This window comes from Alternaria rosae, assembly GCF_020736505.1.
Source record: "Alternaria rosae strain MPI-PUGE-AT-0040 chromosome Unknown BKA58scaffold_6, whole genome shotgun sequence".
Classification (NCBI taxonomy): Eukaryota; Fungi; Ascomycota; class Dothideomycetes; order Pleosporales; family Pleosporaceae; genus Alternaria; species Alternaria rosae.
The window spans coordinates 2,121,196-2,147,142 of NW_025763575.1; the positions used below are offsets into that span (position 1 = coordinate 2,121,196).

The 25,947-nt window shown below is 53.2% G+C and overlaps 10 protein-coding genes across 10 annotated transcripts; 7 read left to right on the forward strand and 3 right to left on the reverse strand.

The window, feature by feature from the left end:
• Positions 1–385: 385 nt before the first annotated feature.
• On the forward strand, positions 386–2,192 carry BKA58DRAFT_199303 (uncharacterized protein). The gene is made up of 4 exons (XM_046165794.1): positions 386–713; positions 779–1,410; positions 1,470–1,553; positions 1,606–2,192. Exons 1-4 carry the CDS (start codon positions 533–535, stop codon positions 2,056–2,058), a joined length of 1,350 nt encoding a protein of 449 aa, XP_046024598.1. The 5' UTR covers positions 386–532; the 3' UTR covers positions 2,059–2,192.
• Positions 2,193–3,695: 1,503 nt separating this feature from the next.
• On the forward strand, positions 3,696–4,506 carry BKA58DRAFT_199386 (uncharacterized protein). The gene has a single exon (XM_046165795.1). It carries the CDS (start codon positions 3,770–3,772, stop codon positions 4,262–4,264), a length of 495 nt encoding a protein of 164 aa, XP_046024599.1. The 5' UTR covers positions 3,696–3,769; the 3' UTR covers positions 4,265–4,506.
• BKA58DRAFT_403046 (uncharacterized protein) lies at positions 4,367–4,744 on the forward strand (the record flags this gene model as incomplete). The annotated part of the gene is made up of 1 exon (XM_046171761.1): positions 4,367–4,744. The coding sequence occupies one exon, from the start codon at positions 4,367–4,369 to the stop codon at positions 4,742–4,744; it is 378 nt and encodes a 125-aa protein (XP_046024601.1).
• BKA58DRAFT_459636 (uncharacterized protein) lies at positions 4,367–5,715 on the forward strand. Its single transcript, XM_046174723.1, has one exon. The coding sequence runs from the start codon at positions 4,748–4,750 to the stop codon at positions 5,591–5,593; it is 846 nt and encodes a 281-aa protein (XP_046024600.1). The 5' UTR covers positions 4,367–4,747; the 3' UTR covers positions 5,594–5,715.
• Positions 5,716–5,758: 43 nt separating this feature from the next.
• BKA58DRAFT_421939 (acyltransferase ChoActase/COT/CPT) lies at positions 5,759–8,137 on the reverse strand. The gene is made up of 4 exons (XM_046172809.1): positions 7,853–8,137; positions 7,743–7,788; positions 5,980–7,679; positions 5,759–5,928 (listed from the first exon to the last, which is right to left on the reverse strand). Exons 1-4 carry the CDS (start codon positions 7,937–7,939, stop codon positions 5,839–5,841), a joined length of 1,923 nt encoding a protein of 640 aa, XP_046024602.1. The 5' UTR covers positions 7,940–8,137; the 3' UTR covers positions 5,759–5,838.
• Positions 8,138–9,167: 1,030 nt separating this feature from the next.
• On the reverse strand, positions 9,168–10,942 carry BKA58DRAFT_387437 (lactate/malate dehydrogenase). The gene is made up of 6 exons (XM_046170558.1): positions 10,553–10,942; positions 10,325–10,442; positions 10,235–10,275; positions 10,074–10,182; positions 9,932–10,026; positions 9,168–9,883 (listed from the first exon to the last, which is right to left on the reverse strand). Exons 1-6 carry the CDS (start codon positions 10,616–10,618, stop codon positions 9,293–9,295), a joined length of 1,020 nt encoding a protein of 339 aa, XP_046024603.1. The 5' UTR covers positions 10,619–10,942; the 3' UTR covers positions 9,168–9,292.
• Positions 10,943–10,967: 25 nt separating this feature from the next.
• On the forward strand, positions 10,968–12,682 carry BKA58DRAFT_199450 (uncharacterized protein). The gene is made up of 2 exons (XM_046165796.1): positions 10,968–11,128; positions 11,181–12,682. Exon 2 carries the CDS (start codon positions 11,271–11,273, stop codon positions 12,342–12,344), a length of 1,074 nt encoding a protein of 357 aa, XP_046024604.1. The 5' UTR covers positions 10,968–11,128; positions 11,181–11,270; the 3' UTR covers positions 12,345–12,682.
• A 1,001-nt stretch (positions 12,683–13,683) lies between these two features.
• Positions 13,684–15,021, forward strand: BKA58DRAFT_316737 (uncharacterized protein; the record flags this gene model as incomplete). The annotated part of the gene is made up of 1 exon (XM_046167590.1): positions 13,684–15,021. One exon carries the CDS (start codon positions 13,684–13,686, stop codon positions 15,019–15,021), a length of 1,338 nt encoding a protein of 445 aa, XP_046024605.1.
• Positions 15,022–17,692: 2,671 nt separating this feature from the next.
• On the forward strand, positions 17,693–22,066 carry BKA58DRAFT_387440 (PGAP1-like protein-domain-containing protein). The gene is made up of 2 exons (XM_046170559.1): positions 17,693–18,775; positions 18,823–22,066. Exons 1-2 carry the CDS (start codon positions 18,191–18,193, stop codon positions 21,634–21,636), a joined length of 3,399 nt encoding a protein of 1,132 aa, XP_046024606.1. The 5' UTR covers positions 17,693–18,190; the 3' UTR covers positions 21,637–22,066.
• A 225-nt stretch (positions 22,067–22,291) lies between these two features.
• BKA58DRAFT_470499 (uncharacterized protein) lies at positions 22,292–25,934 on the reverse strand (the record flags this gene model as incomplete). Its single annotated transcript, XM_046175192.1, has 2 exons — positions 25,725–25,934; positions 22,292–25,678 (listed from the first exon to the last, which is right to left on the reverse strand). The coding sequence occupies exons 1-2, from the start codon at positions 25,857–25,859 to the stop codon at positions 22,292–22,294; spliced, it is 3,522 nt and encodes a 1,173-aa protein (XP_046024607.1). The 5' UTR covers positions 25,860–25,934.
• Between the last annotated feature and the right edge of the window lie 13 nt (positions 25,935–25,947).

Here is a 25,947-nt window from a genome sequence, read left to right on the forward strand (position 1 = left end):
TAGGGCGTATCGTCAGTGGTGTGTATTCAGGGGTCGATGGGAGCTGTGTCCTCCACTTGTACAGCTCAACGACGAGCTGACATGCAGTCGCTGCGTCTACAACATCCTCAAGACGATCGAGAAGTCCCGCCCGTTGGTATGCGTGAGCTCGTCAACATCAGTACCGTCGGGACTTGCGGAGGTGGTGGTGCACAACCGGGTCTTGGAGGAGACCAGCATGGTGATGCGTGGCCTTGAGATGGGCTTGCTTGAGGGAACTTAAGGGATGCATGAGCATTAACGGAGGCTCCTCATCGTTGGTACCGAGCCGCTGCTGTCTTGGGAGCGGCACTGGTGCTTCTTTTCGTAGATTTGGAAGTCAGTGAAGAGATAGAGGACGCTGAAGCTAAGCGAGAGCTCCGACTCCTCCTGCCTATATCAGCTCCTCCACCAACTCCAACGCCCGATCTCTCGCTCTCTGAACGTCGCGATTGTCGTTTATACCGCAAGGCTATACTTTCTCGCTCTTATATCTCCCCTGCACTCCGATACGATGGCCGCCGACGACAGTAACAAGGCCCAGACCAAGTGCGTCACTCCAGATATCAACAAGGAGTACTACCACACCGACGGCAACGCTGGTAGTGATCTTCAAGTCAAGGATAACGGTCAGGCGGGTGACGACGACGAGGGCGATGGCGAGCAATCCGATGATGTCGACATGGACAGCCACAGTAAGAACTCTGAGCACACTTCTCCATCATCCAAGAGCTACAGATCCCTAACGTAGCAACTGCAGATGCCGACTCATACGAAGCGTACATCAAGAAGTCCAAGGAGCTCAAGAGTCAGCTGCGAATGCATTTCAGCAATAACAACATGGCGCAGTTTGATCGCATCCAGCAGGAATTCCGCGAACATGACTTGCTTGGTGAATTAGAGGCCGAACTGCTTGATCTGGACACTGCAGCAGCATTAATCGCTCTCAGTCGCAGTAGTACTGATTATCGATGCGTTCCTCCCCGCCCCACTGTCCGTATCCTACTTCAACCTTCTGCTCAATCCTTCTACGCACACTTGTTCCGCTCGAGCAACGCTGGCGGCGGCCCATCGACTTTTGGGCCGGCAAGTACCGCTGTGACAGATCAAACGGCTCCTTCGACCCAACACCCTGCGACCGCGTCACTAGTCGCCGTACAAGCTCCTGCTCCTGTTTTTTCAGTCCCTGTTCTTGCAGCTCCACAAGCCTCGCCGCCAACAACCCTCAATTTCCTCCCCCTGCCTCCGGTGGATATCTCTGACAACGTTTCTCTTGGAGGTGGTACAGGAGCCCTGAACGGTCCCAACAAGACTCTGTACCTCAAGGCGCCACCCCCAAGCCTCGACTACAACCTGCTCTCTTTCGAAATCACCGTCATGGAGATGGCTACGGTCAGTTTTCATCATCATCCGAGGTCTTGCTCCGCTCTTACTAATGTTCAATTATGTAGTACATTCCATTAGCATATCGATGGTATGGTTTCACGTCTCGCGCTCGCGCCAACGGAGCCCTCATGGTCATTGCGAGAATGATGGTAAGTGACCTGCAATCTTCAGCAAGCAGAGTTATCATGCTGATTTGTCAAGTTATGGGCGCGAGGCCTTGAAAATGGTCCTGACCTTACGAAGAACGTCGACAGGCTCCGTAGTACCTTGACCAAGATGAGTAAAGAGGACTACGGATCTATCGTTGCCAACAAGTCTGCCTCCTCTTGGGTCCCTGCCCCTAGTATTTTCACCGGTGGCGCACAAAATCTGATGGCAGATGTACCCCTACTTCGACTTCGCCACGAACTTGCTGTTGGTCGCGCCCCTCAAGGTCAGCATTGTGGTCGTCTCACCATCGCCATCGAACATGCACATACCAATAAGCATTGGGGTGTCATGCTGAGCCAGGTTCATGCGTACATTCAACAGTGCAACCTCCCCGTACCTGCACCCCTTGCTGCAAGTGCCGATGTGGATACCATCAACGACTTCAAGGTCACGTGGCGCGCGGCTCACCCCCTCCCCCCAAGCCATAGGTCTCGCAGGGTATGATGCAGACGTTCCGGCATCTACAAACTTCTTCTGGAGCGATATGAGGGCACAGAAGGTACGAGTTACCGAAGACTTGTATCTTTAGAGTCACGATATCACGGCCGGCCAGAGCATTGCAGGCGTCACACGGTATTGCGGTGTTCATGCAAGGAAATGCATTTGAGCCTGTATTCATGGACAAGGCGTTTGAGTTTCAGGCTGTCAACGAGCTGAGCCTCGTGGTCAGCAGTAGCATGTGCAACGGCGTTCTATGCCCCCTTTCCCTTCATGGTCGTCGTCAGTGCACAGAATGGGAAAGTTTATTTGAAATTGACATCTCGATCATCGCAACCACCTCGGGACTACTCGTGTAAAAGTCAGCTTACTGTGGCACTAGTGAACGTGGTCGACAGGATATGTGCGTGCGGCCGGAGAAGGTCCCGAGTGAAGAAGAATAGAAGCTGATGGTGAAAGTGGGATCATGGGTGGTGGTAACGGTAGTTGGATGTGGGGACGCGTCATCCATTTTGGGTTAGCGCGTCTTTTGCTTCCCTCTTTCACTGAACACCGAATATGACGCAGAGACACTTTACAAACAATCTTCTTCCCTTCAATGCATTATGGCCACTTACTCTCTTTCTACTATGACTCCAAGCAGTACCATCCTTTATTGTAATGGCATTGCGCTCCTGCCTCATCGCCTAAGAAAGCAGGACGCAAGTAGCGCTGACATCATAGCATGGGCCTCTTGATATGGAAGGCCCTATGGCTTTCGCTCATTTTACTTTCCCGTAGCGCAGTAGTGCCCTTATACCTCCGCAGGCTTCACGTATCATACTCATCAAATAGCTAGATAAGTGTCTGTTGTAGCTGCGCCGCCCAACGCCTACTGCGGCGAAGTAACCACGCCGCATTCGCGTTAAGATGCGCACGTATATCTGGCAAGGCAGTCTTGACGCGTTGCACACGGGCGGCTTCTGCTTACAGACATGGCAGCTTCTTTTGCAACAACGACTTGTGGTTGCGCTCAGTCATATTCGTCTTTAGGACCGCTGAGTCTTGTCGCATTTCACAGCAATCCAGTCCGATAACTTTGATCTCAATCTCATGTGAACTGTATAAGACAGAGACAAGCTCCACGGAGGATTGAAGGATCCCGGGAAAGTGCTAACGGTGCTGTGCCGCACGCAATGCCGGCGATAAACCAACAATTATCATGCACGAACTGGCCAGCTCGCGTAGATATAGCCACATGCCGTGAATTTTCGGTCAGTTGACAGGTCGGTCCCAGGGACTAGTAAGGAAGTTTGCCTCCAATTGCAGACAACGCGCGTATGCCACTATCCACGCTGGCAGCTCAACCAACACCATGCGGTCCGAAGTCAAATGCTGACAGTACGACTTCACCCGGTGGATTCTCCATCGGCGCAATCGCGGGACGACATGTAACGAAACTCGCTCCTCCCATCCTCCGCATGAACATGGGAAATAGCCAACTATTAACAACATACGCGGCGCGGGTGGTAACGAGCGATCCATCGTTTGTTTCCAACAGACGTGCGACGTTGAGACCGTTTCAAGGAGTTGAGCCGGAGGGCCGAGCAAAAACAAACAAGAGCCAGACCCAACAAACAGCCTTGCCTGCCTCGTTTTCGCAGGAACAACAGGTTCGCTGACTCTTTGGGAGCGCGGGCCTCAGGCTTTCTGGCAACGTTTGGTCTAGCCTTTCCGCATGAAGACGGCGTGGTTTCAGACCTTCATGCAGCGAGCTACGCCTTACGCCGCATTTGCTGCGCGCTGTTGGTGGTCTTGCGCGACGCGGATGGTTGTGGTTGGACAAGAGCCGCGAGAATCCAACATGAAAAACACAAATCGTCGCCCCGTGAAACTGCGGATAAGGTTACGCCTTGCTGCAAATGCCCATTTTGCGGCAGTGACAGACCGGGAATACTTTTTGGTGGCGGACATTCGGTGCCCCGCGCTGCGCTGCGTCTGCGTGGTGCCCCTGGCCATCATCTTACGGCGTCGGACCCTTAGCGTGGAGAGACCTTGCCGTCCTCCCCCCTGGGTAACGTATGATTGCGGTCGCGGCAGGATGGTGGATCGGCATAAACATATACGCCTCTGCGTCCCCTTGGTGCCTTTTCTCGTCATACAAACATTGTTTCTCTCATATAACGGCTTTATTCGCTTCTTAACTGATATCCATTATAACCACCGGTCGTGATCGCATATAATCATTCACACGCTTCCTTACTTTCTTGAATCGAGACTACTACCATCTCCAATACACACACGCCTTACAACAACCGTTCTTCTTCCGTCAAAAATGTCATACCCACCACTCTCGCCTAGCGGCCTGCCCAGCTCCCCACGAGCAAACCGCCAAATGCAAATGCTTTCTCCGCTCGACACATCCTTCTCGGCCAACTCATCACAAACAAACTCGCCTTACTCCAGCACATCGGAAAAGGACTCGCGTAAACCTCGCGACATCTTCGCCGACGCTACCATCCCTCTCAGCCCGGCATCAACAACAGCCTCGCACTCCAAAGAGAACCCCTACGAGGGACTTGAACCACGGAAGCGCAGCGGCCTCGCACGCCTATTCTGCTGTCTCGGCCGCGAAGAACGCGCTCGGCGTCGCGTGAACAGGAGCTTGGAGTTTGAGAAGGTCGGCGAGCAGTGCCATTGGTCTGAGTACTAAGAGATGGCATCCTCGATCACACAATCGGTGGACATTCATGTGGTCGTGTCGTGCAAAGCCCGATCGGACACCGATTCGCGACTTGAAACGCGACAGCACGGAAGACCACCCCACCGAATCGTCAAACATCTGACAGCCCCGGACACACACACACACCGAACGAACAATCCCCCGGTCGGTGTCCGAAAGTCCGTACTTTCCTGCGATGCGTTGCGAAAGTCTAATCGCATTGCTCAAACACCTTTTCGATACAACATGTCGAATCTTATACCCCCTCGTCACTGCGACGTTTCTTATGTTTATATTTACAACAACACATCTTCTCGGACTGGAGTCTTTCCGGTTTCCTTTGGCTGGGGCAATGCTGTTGCCTGGATAGATCGAGCAATTGCAGGGTTTCTTTACTTTGGAAGCGTTGGTGTTGGGGCTGTTCTGCTTTACATGGCTCTCATGAAGAGAGATCATAGTTTGCTCGAGATATGGAGAGAGTGTGATATCGTCCAAGAGGGAAAAAAGGAAATACAATACAATACAACATCCTCATCACACTATGTCTGCAATCACACCCCTTGTGTAGTTTATCCTACGCCCACTTCTCGCTTTTCCCCAACAACCTCATCCCTCAGGCTGCAATGTTTCTTTAAAGCTAACAGGCACACACGTCGACGTAAGCAGGTACACCTCAGAGCCATGCCTCTCCCGTCCACCCACCACAACCCGCATCACCTCCGCCCAATCACTCAAACGCCAACATGGAAAACTTCACTTCCACTTAGGACAACGCGGGAAAATGGGTTCATCATGTTGTGCGAACAAAGTAGCAGGGACATCATCAATACAATTACTTGAATGAAAAATCGTATTCGGGGACCCCTACGAACCTACCTACTCCGGGCTCACGTCTACGACTCCCCGGTCCAGAATATGCTAGAAGTCAACTTCGGATACGTTTCGTCTGTGACGGGGTAGGCTTCATAAAGGCGGATGATCAGAGATCGGGTAGGCACACATGGTATTTGGTGAAGATATAATATTGATTGGTATATCAAGAGATCTAAATCGCGTTCCCTAGAAAGCTCTTCTACAGACCCCTTCTACAACTTCGCCTTCGCCGCATCGAGAGTAGGCAGCATGATATCCCTCATATCTCCCGCTGCCTCATTGAGGTAGAAGCTCATCTTTTCCTGTTTGTTGTTAGCCTTTACTCCCTTCAACTGTTCGCTAACATGACTTACTGAACCAAGCCCCTTGGAGCAAACATTAAACTGAATGCTATTCTCGTTAATCATATACGCAATGCCCCATCCATCATCAATGACCTGCGACCATCCATAGCCGTTGAAGTACTCGCTGGACAGTTGCGAACTGGAGATGAACCATGTGGAGCTGTATGTGTAGGCCGGGTCTTGGTACAGAGCAGGCACCTCCTCGCCCTCCTTGAGACACTTCTTCAGTCCGAAGAGATGGCGGTCTACACCCCGGCCGTCGCTGGCGTCGGAGATGTACTTGACGTGTGCGTCGAGTGCTGCTCGGAGCTTCTTCTGGCACTCTTCGGGTGTAGCGTCGGCGTCGGCCATGGCGTTGCAGAACGCTACGGATTCGTCTGAAACAGTCCTGCATGTCTCTGTTCGGCCTTGTTGGAAGCGACGGGTGGCAGCGGACTCGTACGTGGGCCGGTTCTTGCCGTAGAACTTGTGGTAGGCGAGTTGGATGATCATTTGGACGTACGCGTCGGGGCTGCACTTGAACTTCTTGATTAGGCCCTTGCCGTAGCCTTGGTAGGCCTGAACTCTGAGCTCGTGCGCGCCGATCTGGCGGGAGAAGTGTGCTTGGGCGTCGGCGATGTCTTGCTGGAGTTCCTTGTTGATCTCGAAGCGGAGGGGTTTCGGGTTGGGCAGGTCGGAGCGGACGTTGGGGTCGTCGAAGGGGAGGGCGTTTGTGAATATTTGCTGGTTCGCGTAGTCGTTGAGGCGGTGGGTGGGTGTACCGTCCATCATCGAGTGCTCGCCCATGAAACCAGATGTGCCGTTCTCGTTGACGATGAATTGAAGGGGCTTGTCGAACCAGCGGTTTGCGCCATCGCCGTGCCAGTACTGGTGGGCGCGCTCTTCGAGAGTGATGGGAGATGCGTCGTCGAGGCAGACGACGAAGGAGGCGGCTTCAATGGCTTCAATGGATGCGGCGTTGTTGGCAGAGGCAGCCTTGAGCTTGGGGTAGACGTCTGACCAGACATCACGGTTCTGGGATGTGAGGATGCCGACTGCGGGCGCCTTCTCGGCCTTTTCGTATACGCGCTGGAACTGGAGCTCGAGCTCGCTGGTGTTGAGCTGCTTTCCGTTGATCTCGTGGGGGATCTTCCAGAACTGGTTCTTCCTTATCGCGATGATGTGCGGGTTCTCCTTGTAGGGGTACTTTGTGCTGGTGTCGGATGGCTTCTTGGGTACACGGCAGCAGTTGAACATGTGCTCGTAGGAGCTCATGGCCATGGGGAGCTTCTTCATGTACTCGGGCTCCAGGCTGCCTTCGTCGACCATCTTCTTGAATTCCAGCACAGCTGTTGACAGAGCCGCAGCGCGCTTTGCGGGGTTTCGCCTCTTCCTGTCATCGCGGTGCGAGTAGAAATAGCTGACGTATGGCACGACCGGGTCGCGGTAGGCCATGTACGCAGCATCGTTCCACCACTCGTAGATCCAGTTCTTGTGCTTGGGGTCCTCTCTCCGCTCTACCAAACGTTTTTGGAGCTTCTCTCCAGGCCCACCAGGGGCCACAAACTCGTTGACAGCCTTTGTAGTCGCGTCGAACTCGTTTTGGGAGAGGAGCGGGTGAACGGACTTGAGGTATCGCTTGGCGGTCTCCTCTAGGGTGGGGACGGGGAGTCGCGGAAGGGAGTCTTCAAAGCGCAGCATGGCACCTTTGCTGTGATCCTCCTTGTAGCCTGCGCAGACCTCGTGGTCAGTTTTGAAGCATCCCAAGCATGTGAAAGAAGCGTTTCACTTACCCGCTGGCAAACTCGACTGTTCCCGTGCTGGAGCCATTGCGACAATCTACACGCGACAGATGTCAGCATCTACTCCCCACCAACACTCTGTCCTCCACGCGACAACATACTCTAGGCTTCGCAAAAGCGGGCTGGTTCAAAAGTGGTCTGCGAAGTATCGAGGCGGGTACTCGCGCGCGTGCAGCTCTGCTGAACATCACAAAGAAAGATAGGTGAAGTAACCAGGGAAGAAATTACAGGAGATGATATCAGAAGTCCTAGCTTTCAGTAGATCCGAGGCCAAATGAGCACGCGCTGGCTGCGATGACCGGGGTGGAGCTGTGAATGGAACAAGCCGAGGTTGTCGGACTAAGGTTTCGCTGATGCCGGTGACGTGATGCTTGCAGTCTGACGGCCGCCGCTTGCCCGGATGGATGCACGAGCGACTATCTTATATGCTCTGCTGAATTCATCCAAGACACCAAGACTGCGGCTTCCTTCTCAGCCTGTCTGCTATATGCCATGTTTCCGAGGTGTACACATCGCGATTCTGGGGTGCCCCGCGGCAATGTCCCCACTAAACACGGACGCGACGAGCCGGCAATTTCGCACACAGGAGCCGAGGAAGGGCTTCCTCGACCGAGCTTGGAAGCGCGCAAGGCTATGAAGAGCCTCATATGGTCATGTGATGGGTGAGGCTCGGTCTAGGCACGCGGCTGCAGAGGCACGCTTCGTACGAAGGCGTCGGTGTCTCCATCTCGCTCCTTGGCATTGACGCTGGATGCGCCTGAGGGTAATTGCCAGAGAGCTGACTACGTCTAGTTTCAATAGAATAATACTCATCCGAACCGCATAGAATCAGGACTTCCAAAGGAAAAGGTACAGCTTATTCGCGAAGCCAGGACTGCCATGTCGTATTCCGCCTAGCAAGGAAAGACTGCAGGCGTATTATCCAAGAATGGCGACGCTGTGTCAGACCTATCCTCAGAGACCACTATCAAGATGGAAACGAGGTCCACGAAGTTACACACACGCATGCGACAGGCGTACTCCGACATCTGCATTTTGGGGATACCAAGATTGCCCTCTCGCAGATGTTTTCATTCTAATTTTTCCTCCTGTAGCATCTTGATCCGTGAATGCAACTAGCGGTTATCGCTTCATCCCTCCATCCATAGCACGTGTAGTGGTGCCTCGTGGGGGGTAGAGGGTGAAGGATATCCTACCACAATCAATGGCTTTCGATATTGCTTGATTGGGTAACGTCCGGCTCGAGATGAGACGAAATACGATGTATTCAGCAGACCCGACGAAGCGCGTTAAGGATAAAATGGCTGGCGCTCATTTCTCCCAACCCAGCTTCCGCGATGTAGGGCTTGGCAAATTATCAGAGTTCAGACTTGGAATCACGTTAGTACCCGTACAAGATAGTCACAAATAACCAAATAGAGAAGCGTAAGAGTTGATTTTGGCATGCTAAGGTACAGAACAAAGTTCACGACATCAGAACTAAACCCAGTCCAGAGCTCACGTCATTATTATTGTACACACCCATGATCCGCTGGGGAGATTTATGGGTTCTGCTTGACCCACTCAACACCCTTCTTGATGTTCTTGGCGAGGTCAGCGACGCAGGCGTCGAGCAGCTTCTGCTCGTGGTCGGTGATCTTGCCAACGGGGTGGATCTTCTCGACACCGTTGGGGCCAAGCTCGACGTTGGTGGAGAAGTACTCGCAGCCCTGGTCCTTGAAGAGGGGAGAGTCGACAAAGGTGGGCTCGATGACGTTCTTCTGGCCCTGGGCAGCCTTGAGGAGCGACTCGGCGAAACGGGCACCGGCCATGGCCATGGAGAGAGTGGCAGAGCCAGCACCGTCCTTGGCCTGGACAACCTCGTCACCACCGAACTGGACGCGGTGGATGTAGTTGGCGAGCTGCTCGCCCTCGAGGTTGTATCCGGACTGGGAGAGGAGGGGAACGATGGTAGCGCCGGAGTGGCCACCGATGACGGTGATATTCTCGGTGGCGGGATCGGTGTTCTTCAGCTGGGAGATGAAGCGCGAGGCACGGACGACGTCGAGGGTGGTGACACCGAAGAGGCGCTTGGGGTTGTAGACGCCCTTGGACTTGAAGACCTCGGCGGTGATGGGGACGGTGGAGTTGACCTGACATGTCAGATTCTGCTTCGTGTGATTCAAATTGGATTAACGTACGGGGTTGGAGATGATCAAGATGTTGGCCTCGGGGGCGTGGTCGGCGCAGGCCTTGGCCAAGTCGCGGACAATGGAGGCGTTGGTGTTGAACAAGTCTGTCGGTGTTAGACGTGTTGACAGCATCGATGACTTCTATGCTCACCATCACGGGTCATGCCGGGCTTGCGGGGAACACCAGCGGGGATGACGACGATCTCAGCACCCTTGAGGGCGTCTGCGAGACCTGAGGGAGTGGCCTCATGGCCAGTGACCTTGTCGAGTATCAGTAGACGATTCGTGCGTGGGTTCGGAGGGATGGCGTACCTCGCTCTTGGTGTTGATGTGGCCAATGTCGGCAGCGACACCTTTATGAAGTCAGAATCGAATATCGTGTATGCAATTGACTGAGCTTACCGGGAGCTAGACGGATGTCGTAGAGGGAGAGCTTGCTAACCCTGGGGTTGAGCTTAAGCAGCAGGGACAATGGCTGACCAATGCCACCAGCGGCGCCGAGAACGGTGACCTTGGAGTTCTACAGTGCATGCAGTTAGCATCTTGTGCTTGAATTGTCCCAATGGCGTCGCATCGACGCATTCCATGGCCCCACCAACAAAACATCGAGGGTTCCGGGAATAGGCCTACCTGGCGGGCCGAGGCCGAGAAGCAGCGGCGCTGGGCCTGGAAGAAAGCTTGCCTGGCAGCGAACATGGTGTCTGTGAGAGGCGTTGAGGAGATGGAGACTGGGTTGGACTGGTGGAGAGGTGGTGGTGCAGGAATGCTGCGGAGGTTTTGCGAATCTTGAACGTCAGTGCTTCTTCGGCTGGGCGTCGGAGCTACGGCTGACAGCCGCCATCGAAGACCTCTCCCCTCCCGCGATGCTTAATTCCAAGTCTACCACAATCGCATTCACATGCGCTAACACGACATGCATTCACTCATTTTGTGCACGTTCACTCGTCAAGATGGATGAGCAACTTCCTCCATGTGCCCGGACGCGATTATTGCCCACAGCCACATGCTGCATCTCATCGCTTCAGCCTCACTCCAATTGCAGTCCATCGCAAGTCTTCCGCGACACTATACACCGTCGCTGTATGCCTTACCACGCTACTGGACCAATGACGTTTTGTAGCGGTGAGTCGAAGAAGCTAAAAGTGATGTGTCGTAGAGTAGTTCCGAATTAAAGCCACGCCTTGACTCACTGTGGCAGTGCATGTAGTAGGTACACTATATACTGCTTGCAACGTACCTCGATCTTGATCACCATCAGCCGGCACCAATATTAGCACTCACTGGTGAAACCATCGTGTCCTTCTCAGTAACTGAAAGCACGGATCTACTAGGCATATTCACGAACGCAATGGCTACTGCCACAGACCAAGCCGAATCTTCGGTTCCTGAACTCCAAGCAGCATTCGGTTCAATACTCCTCGCCCGCCCAACACCAGCAGCTCCTACCCGTCCAGAGGCACAAACCTACGTCGTAGAAGGCAAAGGTCCTACCCGTAGCGCTCCATGGTCTCTGGACAGGGTACGACTACCCAAGTGGACCGGCGCATTCAAGTTATTCGACTTCCCACGCGAGTTACGAGACAGGATCTATCACTACGTCGTCTACCGCGAAGAAGGTATCTACTACAATGCGCACCGCAATCCAGATTTGAAGGACATCAGGCCGTGCTCCGACATCATCAACCTCTTCCTCGTTTCCAAGCAGGTCTACCGCGAGGCCATGCAGGCTTTTGGGCGGGCCAACACTATCGCGCTTTCTTCCAAATGGAGCCCGCGAGAAGGACTTCATAAGCCACTCAGTGGCTTACTTCGCCTATTCCCTGATCCTGCTGCTGCTGCGGCGACCAAGATAAGGCACCTGTACCATGATACGGTTCCCCGACCCTATGGAAGATACGGTCACGCGCCGAGCCATAACAGTTTATTCGATGGAGGCGATGGTACAGGGCATTTCCGCAAGCGTCAGCAACCGGGAGAGACTTTTCTGGACATCTTGCGGGATGCACATACCCTCACGGAGCGCTTTCCTAAGCTCAGTACGTTCGAAGCCGCGTGGGAGGTTGGGCCCGGCTTTTATGAGTACCCGATACCAGAGTGCGCCGTACGTAACATTGCGACATTCTTGTACACCGGTGGGACCCATGAGGACGCTGTAGACATGTGGCTGCATCTTATGAAGGGCTGGATGCAGGGGGCTAACATAGTCCCGTTGGCGTGCATATGGTTTGATTGCCGAGGATTCGGTGCTGATGGGTTTGGCTGGGACATGGATTGCGCTGCGAACGAAGCGTATCAGAAGCTCGTGAAGGAGTTGCAGAATAAGGAGGACATCGAGGCTAGCGGAGCGCTGTGGCTAGAAGAGATGGAGGAAGCGAGCAGGAACCGGAAGAAGAAGAGCAAGGGAAAGACAGCGCGGAAGTAATTACCGTCATCACGGGTATGAGACTGGCTCATTGAGATAGTTCCATGCCACTTGCCTCAGGGCAAAGAGAACCTGATGTTGATCTTCCAATGACACCAGCTGAATTAGCAAAACAAGAGGCGAGACATATCGTTCGGATTTCTTCATCCAAATCACCTACCAACGTCCACTACGTGCAGAGGATATGTTGTTCTCTACTCCACGTACGCTAGGGTAAATCGGCATCGAGCGAGTACCACGATGAGGGGAAGCGATCACTTTTGTACTCTTGCGTGAATTATGCGATTCCTACAATAGTCGAATCTGAACCCACCACCACTAATAGGAGTATGACTTCTGGTGAGTGGGACCTTCGGCTTGAGGAAAGCGGATTCCGGTCAGCTGTAGGCGCTATGATGGTCGCACAGCATGCTTGACCCATCTCTCGCCAATCCTAGCTCTTTAGTGGCTGATACCACACCCCTTCATGTACCAAAAGCGGACTCAGGAATAGCGGTGTTCTTGGGGGTGTGAGCTGTTTAGTGCGGAGACGGCCGGGGAACTCGAATGTGGCTTCTGGGGGCGCGCCTCAATTCAAGTACACAAATCTGGGGATTCAGGAACCACGCAATAAGCCCGAGGAAAGTCCTTTTACTCCGAAGTCATCACGAACGATTGCCGTAGACCCCTATTTGCATGGCGCCAGCGGGTCGTTTTCCGTCGGGGAGAGCGAGAAAGGGCTTCCGGGAAAGATCGCAGGCTAGCACCCAACATCGCCTAGCACAGTCTTGTCCGACATCACAGTGCAGCGTCAGGCCCTTCCATTCACGCTTCTCCGCACTACAGTCTCTGACGGATCCGCTAGAACCGACTCACCTCACACACATCCCACCAGCGGTTTCGCGGGTCCACTTCCCACCCGGCGAACATTCTACCGCCAGCATAAGAACGCTCGTGCTCCCCCGAGATTCCCCAAAGAAAGCCGCGAGTCAATTTTCGACATTCTTAGCCCATGCACGTTTTGAGCTCAGACTACGAAAATTTCCCAGCGAATTGCGATTTCTTGACAACACGAATCAAAGCTTTTACCGCTTCTTTTACTCAACGTCTTTCCCCCCCATCATATGCGTAGAGTATATATGTAAACCCACTACTGGCCTAGCGACATAACTCTTTCCTGAGCGACAAACTTCCACAGCGACATCTCTCTTCTCTTGATCATTGACAAGCTTCATTCCATTGCGACACTTCCTGAGCGACTTCTTTGCCCAGCGACTCTACTTCCTGAGCGACATTCCATCGCGACATATCGACCACTTCCAAAGCAATTCAATCGCCAAACTCAACAACACGTACCACCATGTCTTGCACCCAAGCAACTCAACCATTCCGCTTCCTGGACCTGCCCGGAGAAATCAGAAACAACATCTACGACCTGCTGCTATGCTCCTGGGAAGATGAACTCGAGCAAGACCCCAGCATGAGCAGCAAGCTGAGCCGCCGCAGCCCAAGCAACCCTTCACCATCGCTCCTCCGCGCCAACAAGCAGATCTACGCTGAAGCATCAGACTACATGATCAAGCGCAACCAATTCGTCCGCATCACATGCCGAGGTCTGGACTCTCGCAACCTGTTCCTCGGCGAAGGCATCCCCGTCATAACAACGGATGCACGCAAAGTAAGCGTATTCGACGGCCACGTCATGCACATTACGCTTTCCAAGCCTGCGTTCACGCCATCGCCATTCCAGTTCTCCGAGTTTGAGATTATGATGCTTCGGTCAGATCTGCCGAAGTTGTGCGAGCAGCTCGACATCGAAACCGTAATGGCGGATGCAAACTCAACCACCACAGAACACGCCTCCATCAGCGCAACCATCCGGCTCAACTACGCGCAAACTCGTTTCTTCACCCCGAAAATCCAGGAGCGCTTGCTAGAGCCTATTGCGACATGTCTGCGCGGCATCCCCAACCTGAGAATCTCCGGTTTCGTTGATCCCGCCCTCGCAGACAGCGTGCGCACGCAAGTCGCCCAACCCCGCTGGACAGACCCTGAGTCCACAATCGAAGAAATCGGCACCGGTGTCGACGTCGGCAAGCGGCAATGGCAACAATCCAATTTCTACTCCGCCTCTGAATCCTGGGCCTACGCCATGCGCACACTCGAGCGCATGCGCCACTCTTCCTCCTGGGCGGGCCTGCAAGCCGCCGGCGGAGAAGACTTTGTCAATAAAACCGCCGATCTCTATTTCACGCTCAACCTCTTCCACGCACAATTTCTGCAGGTCGACATGGCGAACGACGCATCTCAGGGGCCCCTTGTGCAGCGAAATGGCCGTGTTGCGATTCAGCATTTGCGCAAGTGCGAAACGGCTGCTGCGCGGTTTGCGCAGCATGCGGGTGCGACGTGGACGCCGAGTAATGCGCAGTCGGCTAAGATGCTGTACAGGCATGCGAGGTGTTTGAGGTTGATGCGCGATGTGGAGAGTAGTGTCAAGGCGGTTACGTTGATTGAAGAGGCGGCTGCGCTGCAGCCGACGGATTTGGCGATTCGGGATGAGAAGGATGCTGTTCTCACATGGGAGGCCGAGCTTGAGGAAGCGCGTCGCGTTCTTGCGGGGCAGAACGTGGCACAACAAAATGAGAGGAGGGGTGTTTGGTCGTCGATCTGGGGCGCGGTTGCGGAGCTGGCCTCGTAAGCTGTGTGGTTGTGCTCTTTCTTAGTTTTGATACCCCATATTCATTCGATCTCTTGCTGAGCGGTTTTGCCGCCAGCTGTACAAAACTTTGCGAATACTTTCCATTATGCGTGTTTTTGATCGTCGCCAGTAATGCAAGAGTTGGGATCTGCGTTGGATGTCGTGTGAGTGCGCATCAGCAGTCGTGGTATCGGACAGCTGCTAAATCGCTCATCGAAACATCGATGTAGTAGAACAGAGCTTACTTAAACATATGGAAAGATACCGACCCAGGAAGAGCGATGACGTCGATAACAGATGCTTACATGAGCTCTACCCGAGTGTGTTTTGAGAACGAGAATACGTTTGCACTAACTGCAGTGGACGACTAGCTTGCGACCGAAAGACGTATAAATACTTCCTCCACGTTGAGGGGCTTCAAAACGACTTCATGTTTAGCTTATGTCCGCCGCTCTTTCACGTTCTTGGACATCTACCAAGAACCTTTGAATAGACCGTTTATGGCTGGACTTCTACGTGGCATTCTAAACCAAAAGCTATCCGTCCCAACCTATGTCCCGAGAGCAGACTACAAAAGCTCATCATTGCTGGATTCTTCCTTTTCTTCTTACACATGCGACTGAACTTCCTTGAAATTTCCAAAATCAGCTCAGTCCTCTTTCATGATTCTACAATATCATGTAACCAAAACGCTAACGTTACTCTGAAACTTTTGCGGCAAAACGCCATGGCGGAGATCTTTCGCGGCTTTCCAGACATCCAAAAAGTAACTATCACGGTCGCTATGTTGTCGGACCGAGCTGGCGTATAAAATAATCCTTTATTGCCCGTGGAGTTGTCTTCCTTCATCCTACAACTTTATACGCCTTTCCAAAAACTGCACAGTTCACGCTCCATGTTGCCTCTCGCTGCTGGCGAGCTTTCCAAAGCTAAGTGACTGTTTTTTTATGTCTCCAGAACCAGAAAAACTTTTCAAGGGGATTATTACTGCAAAGATTGACTTGTCGTCACATGTCTTCCAAAAAGGCGATGTTTACCCGCTATGTGCGAGTTGGATTTCCAGTCGTTCAAAAAAACCCAGCTTCTTCGCTATGAGACAAGTACGGAGATCGATTTCGCGAGCCATGGTGTCGCTACACACCAGCCGGGAGGTATTCAATTACTCGCTAGTGAGAGATATGTGTTCAAGTCAATACCGCCTAGACTGATGGTCTTTTCCCTCGAAAACAAACTGTATCAAGAACGACACATGTGCAAGAAGACGTTACCTCTTCCATCTTCAAAAAGTGTAACTCATCGACACATGACTACGGCGGTAGTTTCGGTACAAATACACCAGCTTCCGTGTTCCTCTTGTTCTCTTCCTTCACAACTTCTCCTCGTTGGCTTCCAAAGCCACAACTGACCTCTATCATGGTGGTTTCTGGGAGAAGTAAACCAAAACACCACCAAGATGACTCATGTCTGTGGAGGTCGGGAAATCCAAAGCACCCATCGAAACCCTCATATCTGCTTTCTGAGAGCAACACACTCTTTTCAATCATCACGTCCAATTCGGCGAAGGAAAATACGATGTTCGGGGTCGCTGAGAATCTGCAACAGTTCAGCATACAAAAAGCTGCTACGTGCTCACATGGTGTTTGTTCTCGAAGGACGACGAGAAAGCGCAGTGGTCACCTTGCATGTGTGGGATTCCTTTTCGGACTAAAGAGCATGTGGGTATATAAACCTCCGAGATTTTCTGGATGTCTTCTTCTTTACACTCGCTCTGCGATACAGTACCAAAACGAAGAACCCTTCTGTGTATGTCTTTGGGAAGAGTTGAAAAGAGCCAAAAGGATATACACAATTTCTGATGTTGGAAATCGGTTCAGTGCTGAACGATGTCTTGTTCTGTTCTACACTATGAGACTGCCGCAGATATCTTCTTCTATGTCAGCCGCCAAAACAGCTGGTAGTAGACTCAAATCGATGTCTGATTGCTTCGAACTCGCATGGTGTCTTGCAAACGACACCAAAACGATAAGCGGTAGGCGCCATGTGAAACTTGAACACCTGACGCCCAAGTATCGCGAGGTCGCCACTTTCCTGGTGATGATGATGCTCAGCAGCAGCTGTAGGCGCCGAAAGCAGCCACCTCGACGGCGCGCCCAAACTGTGGAGCCAATACGGCGATGGCGCAGGATCATTTAGCCTCTCGTGAAGTCGGGTGCTAGCGGGCAGATCCTGATTGCTGGCTCAAGCTTCCGCTACCACGCTATGTTCCACAATTGCAACGATGCCAGTTGCATAATGCTGGACATGTGTGCATGCGAATGTCAGTGACGTTGTAGACATGATAGCTGCCAGCGAACTGCATCATGGATAATAGAAAGCAGTTGATGATTAACCAAGTCCATATCGGCTATCCGGCTGTGGCGCGTAAGCGACCGTAGTCTGTCCCGAAGCAGCCGTCAGCAACGTACGACGATATGGTTTTGGCTGTAGCCATAACAACAACAACAGGAAAATGCAGACAAGATCACTGCATACATGCGGCATTTCCAGGTCTTATCGCACAACCGGATGAGCTAGGATCTCGTGCATCGACGGCGTTTTGCAGCGAACCCCGGTAAAGCGTCGTCATTGTTTCGTTGCACTGGCCTCAACCCTGTCGCCAGCCTCGCGACCCGCCAACGCCTCCAAAGATTCTGCATCAACACCAGCATGCCAATGTTCAGATAAGGACGGCGCGTCGTCCTAGTACCCCTCCTTGGACCCGAATTACCTGTCTCGCCACTCGAGAGGTTGCCGATCTTCCGAGTAAGTCTTCGGCGGCGTTGGGTCGCGGTGAGGGCCCTGCGGTGATCCCGTCGCTCGTTACTTCACGATTTACGACTAGACTCGGTTCTCCTTGGCAGCTTGCGACGCCCTTTCCTCAAACACCCAAGCACGCCCGCCGTGCATTTTCTGCACTCAACAAGTCGAAGTCGTTTCCATGGGCTCCTACTGCGCTAGCATCGCATTCCAGCGCCATACTTGAGCCCATCGAGACCCCACTGTCGCTTCAGAACGCCGCCGGAAATTTGCCGACTCATATACTCGCCGAGGAAGGTGCGCTCGACGCTGCACTCCTCCATAATCTAAACGGCAGGCACGACTCTCGTTGTACTGCGACCTCCACCCATAGATGCGACTGCGCTCCTCCCCAGACCGAAGCCCCGAGCATAACCATCCCGAATCGACTGCCGACAATTCACCCGCACCACTTCCGGAACATGTGGATAGACTCGACTCTCAGACTGAGGAATTGCTAGTGAATGTGCAGGGCGGGGTGAAAGAGAACAGGCCCAGGAACCACGCAGACGTGCCTTCACAACGACTGGCGTCCGACCCTCTCGCTATATCTGATTCTCTCACCACCGCACGATCACCCATGGCGCACCAAAAGGCAGACTCCACCATGGGCGCTTTAGTGAAAGACAGCCCAGCGCACACGATGGTCGCGGACCACAACAAGAAATGGCGCCACCGGCTTCGCTCTCCGTGGGCATGTTCGCCTTGCACGCTCTTGACGACATTGGCGGCCTTTATTGCCATGTTCCTCATGGCCCAGTCCTTTTTGACGAGGCAGTTAGACGTCAAAGGTTGTGGCATGTCCTACATGCGGCCCAGCTATAAGAGATTCAACGATTTCGACACCGAACACACGCGATTCGCCAGCAAATACTCGCTGTACCTATATCGGGAAGGTAGCTTGGATGAGGATACCAGGGCATGTGCTTCGTCTCGTGCGAAGTGAGAAATGCTGACATCATCTAGGTCAAGGGCGTGCCAGTGCTCTTCGTCCCTGGAAACGCTGGGAGCTACAAACAAGTACGCTCCCTCGCCGCCGAAGCCGCATACCACTACCACAACACCGTCCAACACGATGCCGACGCCGGCAAGGCAGGGAAGAGACCACTCGACTTCTTCTCGGTCGACTTCAACGAGGACATCACCGCGTTCCACGGCCAAACCTTGCTAGATCAGGCCGAATACCTCAACGATGCCATTACATACATACTATCACTATATCACACCCCGGGCAAGTTTCTGCGCGACTCTAGCCTGCCAGACCCGACTTCAGTCATCGTTGTTGGGCATTCCATGGGTGGGGTGGTCGCGCGTACCATGCTCACCATGCCCAATTACCAGGCCAACTCGATCAACACCATTATAACGCTCGCCGCGCCGCACGCCCGGCCGCCAGTGTCTTTTGACGGAGACATAGTTCGTACCTACAAGGGCGTGAACGATTACTGGCGAAGCGCGTACTCGCAGAAATGGGCTATTGACAATCCGCTCTGGCACGTTACGCTCATCTCGATCGCTGGAGGAAGTTTGGATACTATGATCTCTTCAGACTATGCCAGCATCGAATCACTGGTACCTGAAACCCACGGGTTCACCGTCTTTTCCACGTCCATGCCAAACGTTTGGACTGGCATTGATCACCTGGCAATCACCTGGTGTGACCAGCATAGAAAGGCTGTAGTACGTGCTTTGTACGAGGTCATTGATGTGTCACGCGCGACGCAAACCGTACCACGGGCTGAACGTATGCGCGGTTTCAAGAGGTGGTTCTTGACAGGGTTGGAGGACATTGCCGAGAAGACTCTCCCTCAAAAAGAAGCTAAAACGCTCCTCACGCTCGAAGAGAACAGCGCCATCATCGCAGAAGGTGAGAAGCTGGTGCTGAGGAGTCTTGGGAAGTCCAAGCAACGGCCGAATGCACACCTCATCCCGGTGCCGCCCCAAGCTGCAGGAAGAAAGTTTACACTTCTTACCAACGAACACCTGGATCATCCTGGAGATCATGGCTTACTTGAGGTGCTGTTTTGCAGCGTGTTCCCATCGCAACCGGGTCAATCGACCACGCTGTTTTCAATGAACATGGATCTCTCGGGCGATAGCGTCGGTGCCACACGACTTGCTTGTAAGAACGCTGCGTCGGATGTGATTGCCCTCCCCGCATCGACACGCCACTCTACCTACCCCTTCAAGATGGACGAAAGACCGTTCTCCTACCTCCAATATGATATTGAAGATCTCGCGGAGCATCAGTTCGTGGCCGTGGTTGACAAGGCTGGAGAGCGCAGTACAGGCTGGGTAGTTGCCGAGTTCAGCGCCGCATCTGAATCTCAGATCGTTGTTGATATGGGCTTGCAGCACCTTTTGACAACTGGACTGTCTATGAGACTTTCAGCACAGCGTCCACTGGTGACAGACATAAAGATCCCAGCTCTACACTCTGCCCTTCTAGCCTACAACATCCACATCGGCAAGCAGTCCTGCGATGCAGGAGAGCTCTTCGCTCCTCTACTGCGACAGTACGTTACCGATATTTACGAGAGCAAGTTCTTCGTCAACGTCAAGGATGCCAGTATCAACCTCCACGGTGTATCGCCATACATGCCACCTGTTCTTCACGCGAAACAGCCCTCCAATGGGCTATCACTACAGATCTGGTCTGACCCGACTTGCGACAGCAGCGTGGAGATCAACCTGAATGTGGACATACTAGGCAGCTTTGGTAAACTCTGGATGCGCTACCGCATTGTCTTCGCCGCGTTCCCACTATTGGTCGTTGCTCTGGTCTTGCGCCAGCAGTTCAGAACATACGACAATACCGGCGTCTTCATGAGCTTCACGCAAGGGCTGAACGAGTGTTTGAAGAGCTCGCTGCCATTGGCCTTGTCCGCGCTGACCTTCCTGTCGATTACTCTAGCAGGCGCCCAACACCAATCGAAACAATGGTCTCTGGGTGGAAAGACCACTAATACGACATCACTGCTGCACACTGCAAGCAACGAATTGCTTCTCGGCTCAGACGACACCTTCTTCTGGTTCCTTGTTCCACTGTTCGGTCTGATGTGCATCGGCGTTTGTGTGGCTATCAACTACATTGTACTTTTGTTGGAACTCCTGTTCGCCTTCTTATACTCTGTTGTCATATCTGCCAGACTTCGGAGAGATGAAGCAAAGAGATCGCCATCAGCCTTTGCCGTGACATCAAATCGACAGCGCGTAGTTACCACGTTAATCCTGCTGTCACTGGTCTCGACAGTGATACCGTATCACTTCGCTTACGTTGTGCTCTGCCTGGTGCAGCTCGCAACCAGCGTTCGTGCCTTCCGATTGGCGACAGAGTCAAGTCTCGATTCGAACTACAACTTCTACAACTACGCCCACTCCATCTTCATACTAATGCTCTGGATATTACCCATCAATCTCCCGGTGTTGGTAGTCTGGATACGCAACCTGGCTGTACACTGGATGACACCTTTCTCGTCGCACCATAACATCCTCTCAATCATGCCCTTCATCCTGCTTGTCGAAACACTCAGCACCGGCCGCATGGTCCCTCGTGCAGAGTTCCGAGTCTCGATCCTCACAAATATCCTGCTCTTCTCCATAGGCGCATATGCCGCTGTTTACGGCGTCACCTACGCATACGTTCTACACCACCTAGCCAACATACTATGTGCCTGGCTAGTCGCCATCCACTTCGACCCATCAACATGGTCATCAAGAAGAACAAGCACCCCGATAGAAAGCAGAAGTCCCGACAGCGAGACGAAGAAACGACCATGACAGCAGCGATAGCTAAAACCTTTCAATTCTCCGTAATTCTTTTTAACCTGGCGTTCAATACCCCAATTTTCTTCTTCGTTCTCTCTCTTACATTGCATGTCCGGGTTGCTACTCCAGCTGGCGTTTTACATCTCACGGCATTAGCATTTTCCGCAAGGAGCATAAATAGCTCTTGTTTTGTTTTTTTCTACTAGATGATTGCGTTGCATACGGGCGGCGCATATGACTTGTTTCTAAATGGCATTGGGTTGTTTGACCCGGAGGGCCGCATTAGGTGAGGATCGTGCTGGAAAGATGGGCAGCGCAATATGGTGGTGTATAGCATTGCGCACACGTAGGCAGAATAGTTAATCTGGTGAAGCGATGGGGCTTCGGGGACTATATTGTGTAATGGCGGACGCTACAATAAGAAGATCAAGTTCCACCAAGACATCTGCTTTTGTGTGTAATGATTTCCGGCGGGAAGTGCTGTGAGCAAGTAATAGCCTGCATGACCCTGCCTTGTTGCGATCACTATATGAGACATCAACGCATACATAGAATAAGGTCTCACCGCAGGATACGAACGAACATTTAACAGACGAGCAAATAACCTTTTCAACTACAACACCATATCTAAACGCCACTCCATGCTACTCAACAAAGATCTTTGAGTCTACCTCCTCCTCTTCCCCCCACCCCCCTCATCCCCACCCTGATGACTCCTCTTCTTCCCCTCCCTCGCCCAATACTCCTGCTTCTCCCTCTTCTCGCGCTCAGCCCTCTTCTCCGCATTCTCCGCCACCTTCTTCTTGTACGGATCCTTGCGCTCCTCCTGCTTCTTGCGCCTCTTCTCCACCTTGTCATTCCGAATCGCAATGACCTGGTCCATGAGTCTCCTTGCTTTCTTCTCCTCGCCGCCCACAACAACAGCGCGTTTCTGCATGTACGTCTGCTTCTTCTGCGGCTTGACTGTGGCGATTTGCGATTTAAAGGGCAGGTCGGCGGCGAGTTTGCGGGGGACGCGCAGGGGGTTGAAGACGCGGGTTTGGCGCTCAATGGGGCGGTAGGCGCTGTTCTTTTCCGAGGGGGTTGCGATGCCGTTTTCGTAGCGGACGAGACCCGTGAGGCGCATGCCGGTCCAGGATGTGGACTCGCCTTCTTGGCCGGGTAGGGCAGGGTTGAGTAGGTTCGTGACTGTGTTGTAGAAGCGGCGGGGCTTAATGGGGTACCACGCCCTGAGGAAGACGATGTCGCTCATGAGGATTTTGTCTTCAAACGTCGCGCGGAAGTTTCCTTCGGGTTTGCTGAGGGCGCGCTTGATTTGGCCACGGACGCCGGATACGGTGCGTATGCTTGCGCCTTCGAATTTTGCAATTTCGAGACTGGATTTGAACATGTCTTTTACGAAGGCGGTGTTTTTGAAGATCTTGTAGGGGTGGCCGGTGAGCTTGAGCTTCTTGACGATCTCGGTAGACTCGTCCACGTTGAGGACGACGCCGGTGGCTGCGATGCGGAAACCGGGGGTTTTGTTGGAGAGGGATTGGATGCAGACGAAGCCGGTGTTTGGGGCGACGAGGGGGCCGTAGAAGGTACCGAAACAATGCATGTGCTCTGGTGTGTATTTCAGCATGCGATTCCTCGTCCGCGAATCGGAGATGCTGTAGATGGGTGTCGTCTGGAATCTCCTCCAGCCCAACGAGAAGATGAGAGGATCGTTCGTCTTGAGAATCTTCTTGTGCCATCTGTGGCGCTTGATGCGAATCTGGACGAAGCCAAAGCGCTCCTCAGTTGGCGTCAGGCCACCAATAAGAACGGGGAATCGGGGGTTGAAGTGTGCGGAGAACTCGTAGGGCACGTTCTCGAGCACTATGCGAGCGTATGTTCCCGCCTTGTGGCCTTCAACCTGGACACGAGATATCTCATCCAGTTGATCGAATTCGGCGCGGTTGATGTCGAGTTGCTTCTGAATCATGGCCTTCTGTGCGTCGTACCAATCATCCTCGCCAAACTCTTCTTCACCACCCCCTTCTTTTCTTGCATCAGCTTTGTCGTTCATGAAACCTTCGCGGTCTTCTTCTTCGAACCGAAGCTTCAACTCCTCCTTCCGCCGAGCGTTCTTTTCGCGCTCTGCTTCGATGTCGTTTGCTTCAGCTTCAGCCCCAGTGTTCTCAGTTTCACCACCGTGCTTCTCGCCCGTCTCCAAGTCCTCAAACTCGCCGTCACCCTCGTCGTCTTCGTCGAAGCCTTCAAAGTCGTCGTTATCTTCATCCTCATCCCCGCCTTTGCCGTTCATGTGACCAGTAGCAAAGCGACCCATGAGAGACTCAACGTTGTCCTCGTCTTCCCACTTCTCGGCCAGTTCTTCGTAGTTGAATTTCGGAATGTAACGATCTTCAGCGTTGGCGGCATCGTCGGCTGTTCTCTTGTTGAAGAAACCATCGTCCTCGTCACCCTCCTCCTCAATATCTTCCTCCTCTTCATCACATCTCCACTTCTTAAGGACCTCTCCCGGCGCTAGTTCCATGTTATACATCATCTTCGCAAGGTCTGTGACGCGGTACGGTCGTTTTCGTCCGTGTAACTTTGCAGCATTCTCTCGGAGATTCGCCTTCCACCGTGCTCCATCCTCAGCTTCATCTGAGTCGGAGTCTTGAGAGTCAAGATCGCCCTCTTCAAGATCCTCCAGGTCAGGTTCGTCGCCAGATATTGAGCCGAGATCAGAGTCACTGTCTGCGAACGCTACGTCCTCAGCAGTGTCTGTCTCCTTCTCTTTGCGCGAAACCTTGAGCTTGCCGTTGGGCGGGCCGTTGGTATCCAAGAATCCAGTATCGTCTTCGTCATCGTCGGCATCGCTGTGGTCCTGCTGTAGTTCCTCATCATCACTGTCGATGCCATCGAGATCCTCATCGTCGACCTCTTCAGCGTCTGCTGCCCTAGCCGTGCGCTGAGACCGTCGACCCGTATCCGCAGTGTCGTCCTCGAGGGTCTTGTTGTCAACGACGTCGCCATCCTTGAATAGCCTAAAGTTGCCATCGTCTTCACCAAGCAGCTTCCGTCCGCCCTGCAGTCCAATCATCATCTGCTCGCCCAGACCCTTCTCAGAGTAATCCGCCTCGGGATCGAACGTGGCCGTTTTGACATCGATGTATACAGCGTCCTTGTCGACAAGCACACCACCAACATCCGACATTGGCGCGTACAGAATCTTCTGCTTCTCGCCCAATCTTGTGCGCTTCTTCTTTCCCGAAGCCTTCTCCACTGCCTTCTCCGCAAACGGTGTCGGACAGGGATCGGGTAGTGCTTCCGTCGCAGTGACTGTAAGGTCTCCAACACCCGGTATATGCACTCTCGATGATCCAGCCGGGAAGTTCGTACCGCGTAGATATCCGTATAGTGCTATCGTGCGATCGCATTTGGGGTTCTGCTCGATATCGGTCGGAGGCGTGATATCCAGGAACCTATCCGCCAAACAGTACGGATGAGAATTCCTCCACACCAACGGTCTGGGATTCTTCATGACACTCAGAAACCTCGAGAGGTTCATAATCTCCCTGTCCGGGTACCGCCCATTCACCACACCACTGAGGTAGAAGAGTTTCGCGCCCTGGTAAAGTTCACTCCAGAACCTGTGCTTGAGCCTCTTCTTCTGCAGCTTGAGCGTTTCTTGTTTCCGGAAAAGATCCAAATGTGTAAGGATACCGAAGACGTTTCCGGGCATACCGCTTGCGCTCAGGACGTTCAAAAACTCCATGGTTTCCATCTCGAAACCGTAGTTACCGTCAATCATCAGCAGCACTATGTCCACCACCTTTGCGATGTCGATCATGCTGGCGAGCGAGTCGGCGGGACATTCTAGGAACGTGAGACGGCGGCGCTTCGAGGTGACGACTGTGAGGGGGCCGGTGGGCGTGGAGAGGGTCTGCTTGGTGTACCGTCTGATCAAGCTCTTGATGAGAGTGGTTTTGCCGACACCGGGAGGGCCGACGACGCCGACGATGATGGGAGGTGCTTCTTCGGGAAGACGGTCGACGAGCGGGACGTGGAGGCGCTTTTCTTTGACCTAGAAATGTTAGCTGAAGTGGCGCACGGATTCCACTCTTACATACTTCAGTCGAGCGCGCAGCATTCCTCTTCAATTTGCCCGGCGCTGAGAATGCGAACGCCTTGGGGTTCTTGTCTCCCGTATGCGGCTTCTTCTCCTTCTTGGGCCGATGCGGCCTATTACTCTGTGCATCCGCCATATTCGCTTGTATTCGTTTCTCACTCTCAGACTCCAGCAGAAGTCGTCAAAGTGGCGTGTTCGGTCTCGACCCGTCGCGCGCAAAGTCA

Excerpts from the sequence above, each read along its gene's own strand:
- BKA58DRAFT_199303 (XM_046165794.1), top strand. The coding sequence starts at position 533 with ATGGCCGCCGACGACAGTAACAAGGCCCAGACCAAGTGCGTCACTCCA. Across the intron at positions 1,411-1,469 it reads CCGTCATGGAGATGGCTACG|TACATTCCATTAGCATATCG; the intron begins GTCAGTTTTCAT and ends TCAATTATGTAG. Across the intron at positions 1,554-1,605 it reads TGGTCATTGCGAGAATGATG|TTATGGGCGCGAGGCCTTGA; the intron begins GTAAGTGACCTG and ends TGATTTGTCAAG.
- BKA58DRAFT_387440 (XM_046170559.1), top strand. The coding sequence starts at position 18,191 with ATGCGACTGCGCTCCTCCCCAGACCGAAGCCCCGAGCATAACCATCCC. Across the intron at positions 18,776-18,822 it reads GCTTGGATGAGGATACCAGG|GTCAAGGGCGTGCCAGTGCT; the intron begins GCATGTGCTTCG and ends GACATCATCTAG.
- BKA58DRAFT_459636 (XM_046174723.1), top strand. The coding sequence starts at position 4,748 with ATGGCATCCTCGATCACACAATCGGTGGACATTCATGTGGTCGTGTCG.
- BKA58DRAFT_421939 (XM_046172809.1), bottom strand. The coding sequence starts at position 7,939 with ATGTTCAGCAGAGCTGCACGCGCGCGAGTACCCGCCTCGATACTTCGC. Across the intron at positions 7,789-7,852 it reads CCGCTTTTGCGAAGCCTAGA|ATTGTCGCAATGGCTCCAGC; the intron begins GTATGTTGTCGC and ends TGTCGCGTGTAG. Across the intron at positions 5,929-5,979 it reads GCTCCAAGGGGCTTGGTTCA|GAAAAGATGAGCTTCTACCT; the intron begins GTAAGTCATGTT and ends AACAACAAACAG.
- BKA58DRAFT_387437 (XM_046170558.1), bottom strand. The coding sequence starts at position 10,618 with ATGTTCGCTGCCAGGCAAGCTTTCTTCCAGGCCCAGCGCCGCTGCTTC. Across the intron at positions 10,276-10,324 it reads CGACATCCGTCTAGCTCCCG|GTGTCGCTGCCGACATTGGC; the intron begins GTAAGCTCAGTC and ends GACTTCATAAAG. Across the intron at positions 9,884-9,931 it reads TCTTGATCATCTCCAACCCC|GTCAACTCCACCGTCCCCAT; the intron begins GTACGTTAATCC and ends CTGACATGTCAG.
- BKA58DRAFT_199450 (XM_046165796.1), top strand. The coding sequence starts at position 11,271 with ATGGCTACTGCCACAGACCAAGCCGAATCTTCGGTTCCTGAACTCCAA.
- BKA58DRAFT_199386 (XM_046165795.1), top strand. The coding sequence starts at position 3,770 with ATGAAGACGGCGTGGTTTCAGACCTTCATGCAGCGAGCTACGCCTTAC.